Source organism: Teleopsis dalmanni, chromosome 2 (assembly GCF_002237135.1).
Source record: "Teleopsis dalmanni isolate 2A chromosome 2, ASM223713v2, whole genome shotgun sequence".
Classification (NCBI taxonomy): domain Eukaryota; kingdom Metazoa; phylum Arthropoda; class Insecta; order Diptera; family Diopsidae; genus Teleopsis; species Teleopsis dalmanni.
Genome location: NC_051847.1, coordinates 52,864,646 through 52,872,271, shown reverse-complemented (window position 1 = coordinate 52,872,271; position 7,626 = coordinate 52,864,646). Strand labels below are relative to the sequence as shown.

The following is a 7,626-nucleotide window of genomic DNA, read 5'->3' as shown; positions in this document are numbered from 1 at the left end:
TTAAATATATGAAGCTTAGTGCAAATGCTTATTTAATTAGACTTCCACACATTATTTAACTGACCGAAAGCTGACTTGGCTTTACTCAGTCGGGGCCTGACGTCTTCTTTAGCACCACTTTTATCCGTGATGATGTTGCCCAAATATATAAATGATTTAACGTGATCAATTGCATCATTACAAAATCTGATGGATGAATGATCCTGGATAGTGTAACCGCTACACATGAGTTTTGTTCTTCCATGGCGTGTGGCAGTATATATTGTGTGTCAAATCCAAGTCTTGTTAAGCATTTGTCTAAATGTTTCCAACTATGTTTTGGAAATGCTAATAAATGTATAAAGTGTAGAACTGTATTGACAATTTTGCAGCTTCATCATCTAGCTAGTTGCCAATAATATCCTGCCCAGAGATTCGTATCACTGAACTACAAAGAGTCGTAATAATATATGTTTGATCATGAGTAGCAAAGTATATATTCATATAACTAATCTCTTATGCTGTTATTCCTAGGCACTTATATTCACCACAAAGCCTCTTTCTGACCCCCACCCAATTGCTTAAAAAATTGACAGCATATAGCACAATAACAATGTCATGAATACAATGTTGTAATGTGTAATATTTAGAAAATTATTTTTTATATATGTAAGATTTAGAAAATAACAATGTTATGCTTAAAAACTAAATTATAAATAAATTGTCATAGATGAGCAAACAAAACAATAAACAGTAAAAAATTGATTTTATTTGTTATATGTCTAATTGATTGCACTTTTACAGTGATTGATCATATCAATATATAATAAACATACACAATAAATACATCTTATTTTTCAAATAAATTAATTTTTCTATTTTACATTCGCTTTTATGTCGTACATGCGATCATTTACAATGTTTAAGTAAATACCTTTAACACATTGTAGTACAAAAGCTTTAGGATCGAACTCCATCTCAGATGGTGTTTGATCGCAGGGTTCAACGAAATAATTTTTTAAGAAGTGTACCAAACCAAGTTTTGTTTGAAGTAATCCTAAGCGACTTCCTATACAATTATGTGGTCCATTTCCAAATGGAAAATATGTCATGGGAGTATGACTTTTTTTGTTTTCTGGTGAAAACCGTTCTGGATCAAAAACATCTGGGTTCGGCCAATACTAAAATCAAAATTATGTAAAATCAAAAAGTTTATAATATAGGAAAATTATTTTATACCTTTGGATCACGTTGTATTCCATATATTGGAATGTATATTGGCATGCCATTGGGTAATGCGTAATTGTAATATGGTTGTAGAGTAAAATCTGACTCATCTTTAGCTTTGTTAAATTCGCGATCCAAAAATGGTAATACAGGATACATGCGCAAAATCTCATCTACAACCATTCCCAAATACTGAAGATTTTGAATATTTTCATAAGATATTTTTCCGTTTTCAACCAAGAATGCATTGCAAATTTCTGTACGTAAACGCTTTTGTAATTCTGGCTTCTTCGATAATTCATAAAGTGCAAAAGACATTGTTGAAGATGATGTCTCAAACCCTGCAGTTAAAAATACAGCAGCTTGAGCCACTAAGAATTCATTATTGTTAGCTCTATATAGGCTTTGTGCATCTGGAGCTTCCTTTTTCAAGGATACCAAAATATCAATAAGATCATTGCGAGTGGTTCCACTGCTTTCACGTTCTGATATGACATAATTAATAGTTTTACGCAAGAAATTTGCACATTCTGTAGAAAATATCTTTACACGGAAAAAGCTAACTAATTTCGGTAAATATATTATAACGAAGAAATGAAATGCGCGAAACAAATTAAATTGAAATACTTTTCTTCCATAATGACGAAATTCGGCATTTGGATTTTTGAGACTGTTGGCACGTAAACCGAATGCTATGGTGGCGACAAGATCTGTAGTGAAATTTGCGCAGATCTCCTTCACTTCCGTTACAAAGGAATTATTGGTTTTCTTATAAGATGTCAAATGATTTTCCAATTCTGTTGCAATCTTTTTGAAAAATAAATTCAAAATCAATATAAGTATTTTTATATAGCACAATGCATTTAATACTTACATCAACCATAAGTGGATACATCTGTTTTATTTTACCACTTGTAAAAACTGGTGATAGTTTTGTTCTGATATCTTTCCATTCTGGATTTCTAACGAAAAATAAATTATTCGATCCTAGTGGATCATTATGTGGATCACAAGCTACTGTACGGTTTGAAAATTTATTGAAGTCCTTGATTAAAATTGATTTTATTAATTCAATATCTCGTATAACTAATCCAGGTTTATGGAAACTGTATATTCCTACAGCGGCCGCATCGCTCAATGTTTTATCACTATAGACATCTGACGCAATCAACCCGATACTCGTTTTCAACGTTAATATTGATTTAGTGTTACCAATAAATGGAATCGGTTTTAAGTACGGAATACCTTTACGTTGCCAATAACTATAATTATGTTTGACCCAAAAATAAATTAAGCCAATTATAGCTGTGATCAGGAACAGAGCCTCAGCAGATGCCATTTTAGCTATAAGAATATAGTATAAGATAAGATAGAAAATATATATAAAGTTCAATGGTGTATAATATTGTTAAAAAGTTAAATAAACAATTAAAATTTTTATTATTTACTAAAGTAATTAGCGCAGACTTCGAAAATAATTTCCGAGATGAATTCAAAAAAATAAATTATTTTAATAGTAATACATTAAAGCGCAAAAGGGAAATTCTAGTGAAGAATTTATAATTTATGTATGAAATTACTAAAATTTATTTAGAATTTCGGTACGTTGCAGTTTTTCAGAATGCCACATATTTTTTATATAAAATACTCTATAAAACTCCTTTCACTTTATTATATGTCTATATAGCCTAGTTCTGTAAATATCGGACTTAAAATATGCAAATTTTGTATACAAAATAACAATAACAGATGGCGTGTCTACCACTTGACCCCTCTGTGTCTAATCAATATAAAAATGGCATATGTATACTAATTCTCGCTAGATGACAGGTACAGTTTTCTGTTAATGTCAATAATGTAAGAACTTTACAATTTTTGAGAATAGAAGAAAAAGCTTTACATGCGTTTACCGTAGTGGAAAAAGTTACTCAGTATTGAGTATTGAAATGATCAAAAATTTCTTCAGAATTTTTTATTTGTTTTTTTAATGTAGTACTTAGTAGTCGGGAGCTTGGTAAAATTAAGGCTTTAATTTATAAATTTTAATTATATGAATAGCAATAATAATAAATTAATTTGTAATAATGGTATTGAATAAAAGCCAACCAAACTAGTCAGAACAATATAATCGCGGGAATAGTCCGAATTAATTTTGATAATTATTAATCTCACAATAAAAATCAACAAAACTTTTTAACAATAACCTGATTATTTGCATAACATACACGTTTATTTATTTACGTATTTTAAAATAGTTATACCAAATATTTACGATAATTTAATTTCGGGCACTACAATTTAAGTAGTCAGCCAGACAAGTGATAATCATAAACAAATATCACTGGCGCAGGTGTAGATACTATACGGTAGACTAGATAAGAATATTTTGTCTATAGTATAATAGTTTTTTTTACTACTGTTAAATCAAAATAAAAAATTTTAATTAGAAATGATTAAAAAGATTGTTTAATTTTAACATTTTCGTTGCGTCGACAACAAAACAACAAATAATTCTCCTATCGTTAATAAACAACAAAAATAATTTTTTTATTAAACTGTAAAAAAGCAAAGTAATTGGCACGCTTCTCTTATCACTGCAAAAATATAATTACTTTTTAAAAACTTTCACATATATCAAAATAATGATAACAATGATAATAATGCCGGCTTTTATTTAACTCAAAAAAACAGAAATTACATAAAAACCTTTCCATAAAGTTAATTTATTATATGAATTAAGATTTTTTTTTTCTGTACTATTTAATTGTATTTTTATAAAGAGGTTTTTTGAACAGTAGTAAACTACAACAACAAAAATTCATTTTTATATTATTTTAATTAATTGAATTTTTGGCTGACCATACAGCTGTTTCGAGTATTTCCAAATACCCATCATCAGTGGTCTTGGAAATAATTCTTGTATTTAAATATTCGTAAATAATTATTTTTTGAGACTGCAAGTACCAGGAATCGAACTCCTGTCCTGCCATATTTGAAGTTCAGAGTCAGTGCTCCTTAACCAACTGACCCAAACACGTACTTGACTTTTATGTTCGCACATTTTTCTAGAATTTTGTTAATTTTGCTGTGAAAGTTGTATTAACAAATTCATTTGTATTTTTATTTAATTTGAAAAACATTTAGTTTTTCAGTTTTTATATATTCCCTTATAAATTTCTAAATTTAATTTTTTTATTAAAATATATTATACTTTAAATAAGTGCTCACATTTAGTTAAAGTGAAGATGTCAACTAAACTTAAACATCAAGTTTTATTAACTTTAACTTATATTTCTCTCTACTTGTACTAAAGTTTTGAATATTATTTGAAAAATTTATTTAAATTAAATATTTGTATTTGACTCTTTTTAGTAGAATTAAAAATTTAAAGTATCTTTCGTACTACACACACCGGACTGTATTTAGTATACTAAATCTCTTCAAATTTATAACAAAATTATAGATTGTTTTTTGAAAGTCATCGTTTGATTATCAAAGCATTTGAATACGATTTGCAAATGTTTAAGCAAAACAAATTTTTATCAGTCCAAATTAAAAATCACTAACCTTTTCTGCTCCAAATGACAACAATGTTTTTGCACTGTCATTGGTAGTTTCGGTAGAGAAGTATGAGAAGTATAAATTTTAAAGCAGAGTCTTTTAGTCAATAAGAAATGATAATTCAAGAGAATAAAATTAATTTTTATATTAATTTAATCTCTTCTACATTCTTCAAAATAATATGATTATATGGTATATTGACTTTGTTAAGGTGTTTGTAACGCAACATAGATTTTTCCAACTGTATTATAAATACTTTATAATCTATATATAGAGTTTTTAGAGTCAAATAGCTTTAACTTTGGCGGATCGAAAAACAAAAAAAATCAAAAAAAAAAAAAATATTATCTATGATGCACCGGTGTCCTGTAATACTTCTTTGTTAAGGGCGTTTTTAAATTGTGAATTATATTGTTTTATGCTATGTGTGTTATGGCAGAACTAATCAGTTATTTCGAAATGTGCTTTTTCTGTTGCTACATTTATTTTAATCAACTTTTAATAGTTATCCATATATATATCATTCCACTATTTCAGTAATAAATTTTCAAAAATGCTGCCAAAATGGTATCATATATTTAGGACGTATGCGAGTTAGGCTAAGTTGCGTTCTAAATGAGGGAAATTCTAAGTTATGCCGATAATATAGCCATGTGTCGATACGTATTGATAAATGGCTAAATGCGTGCAGTGCAAAAAATCCCAAAAAATCTCCCATTTGGTTTAGCATCAACTTAGCCATACTCGCACACGTCCTTAGTTTAAAGTTTGTTATTTCACAGAACCGCAGAATATGTTAAAAATAAGAAAACTTACTACAAAAATGGCGACGAATGCTCTCAATGTTGGAACTCATTTTTTCCTTAGTGGATCTGTCAACATATAAATTTTTAGATCCGGTGCAGTTAAAATCCGCTGGTAACTGTTAAGAGAATCTTATTTAACAAAAAGTCATTATATGGTGTAGCATTTGTTCATAAGGCCGTACTTTATAATATATAACGGCTGTGTAATATAAGTTTAACCATTACAGTCATATAATTATTAATTTGAATTTGGAATGTAATCGGTTTTAATGAAACGGTAACATAAGCCGCAGTATTAGAGCTTTGTTGTGAAAAAAAATTACACGAAAGTGTAATTTTATACTTTAAGATCATGCGATTTGTTACTAATGGATTTTTTTTTTTTGAGGTTCGTATTTATGCAAACAATCATTCAAATCCCGATATATTAAAACATCTTGATGAACATTCGTCAAGTTTTAGCCGAACTATTGGCAGCTTTTCCGATAAGCCATAAAAAATAACCTCAAAATGATCCAGAAATAATTTAATAGAAAATATTTGCAATAAAGTTTTTTAAAGTACCCTGTAGCTAAAAACGGACAAAATGGATCAAGCAATCCAGCCCAGTTAATAATGAAAGAGCCTCAAGAGGCCTCAAGAGATCAAGATTTAAGTTATATCAAATAATAAGAGGCAAACATTTTATTTTAGAAACTCATAAGTGGTGTCCGTTAAAAGACTTTTCACTGTAATTAGAAAACTTAGCTTCTTTATTAACAACATCGTTAGGAATGTTTCGATATAAGTACATATAAGTTACTGTACTTTACTATTGATACCGAGTATATTTGTACTTAAAAGATATTTTCGATATTTACTTTGTGAAGAAAGAAACTGTTTAAGTTTAAGTTCTCTATATCATACATACACAGTTTAAGTTCTCTATATCATACATGTTACTATACTCCTTAATATCAACTGACTTTTTTGTTGACACCAAGGTCTTTTGTACTTATTCAAGTTTTGTGGCGCTAATCTACGACTACACTTGTTTATAAACAAATGCAAAACATTTTTTTAATTTTTTTATAATACTGATAAAACACAAGTACTAGTAAGTATTTGTACTTTAAATAATTCGTAAGAGTTCAAGTCCAAGTTCCTTAAAATAGTATACACATCAAAATGTATCGATATTTACTTTCGCTATCGCCACAGTAAACTTGATCTAGCGAAAATACGGAACAACGATAATCACTCTTCGAATTCTATCAACCATTTTTAACATATTTTGAATTAGACTTAGAGATATCTTAGCTTAGAGATATCTTACCAATATTTATTCAAGAATTATTTTTATAGTGGAGTTTTATCCTTACTGAAAGACATAAATAAATTGGATTTTGTGAAGCCAAAGGAAGTTCTCACTTCTCTTATTATGTTTATACATAAAACAAAAAATATTATATTTTTTTAATATACCTAAGAGTTAATTATGAACCAAGGTCTATTATAATATACATATTTATTGCTATAGTATTAGTATTTAATTACTATATATAAACGTCATATATTATAGTGTACACTTTCTTTTTAAAGTAAGTAATCGAGATACCTCCTAGATATATGTCTCTCAATAGGTTTACTTACAGGTCATTGTATTTTAGGTAACCAAGCCAGGAGACTAAATTTCCATTTCAATTATATCTGTTGTAGATGTAGTGAGGATGATGAAAATGAATCCCAGCTGCTTTGTTTTTTGATACGAGGTTTAGCTGACAAATTAGCTAAAATTCAAAAGCTGTGATTTCCTTAATGATTATTATTCATTTATTTGCTTTTAAGTAAATTAGCAGACGATAGTTCAAAAAATTATTAATTAGTAACTATTGAGAACTAAGCTAAGTCAGAACGTCTTTGTCTTTCTCCCTAAGGAATTGCGTGAGTTTTTTAGATCAATAAAACATTTGTATACAGTCAGGTTCAGTTATAATTCCTATATTGCAATAGTTATAAATATATTAATTATGTTTATATATGAATCAACATAATCGATGTTATAGGGTACGTC

General features: G+C 28.3%; 1 protein-coding gene across 1 annotated transcript; it reads right to left on the bottom strand.

Moving 5' to 3' along the window:
* Positions 1–805: 805 nt before the first annotated feature.
* LOC119677712 (cytochrome P450 6g1-like) lies at positions 806–4,548 on the bottom strand. Its single transcript, XM_038089172.1, has 4 exons — positions 4,435–4,548; positions 2,081–2,550; positions 1,219–2,013; positions 806–1,160 (listed from the first exon to the last, which is right to left on the bottom strand). Exons 2-4 carry the CDS (start codon positions 2,543–2,545, stop codon positions 855–857), a joined length of 1,566 nt encoding a protein of 521 aa, XP_037945100.1. The 5' UTR covers positions 2,546–2,550; positions 4,435–4,548; the 3' UTR covers positions 806–854.
* Positions 4,549–7,626: the final 3,078 nt, after the last annotated feature.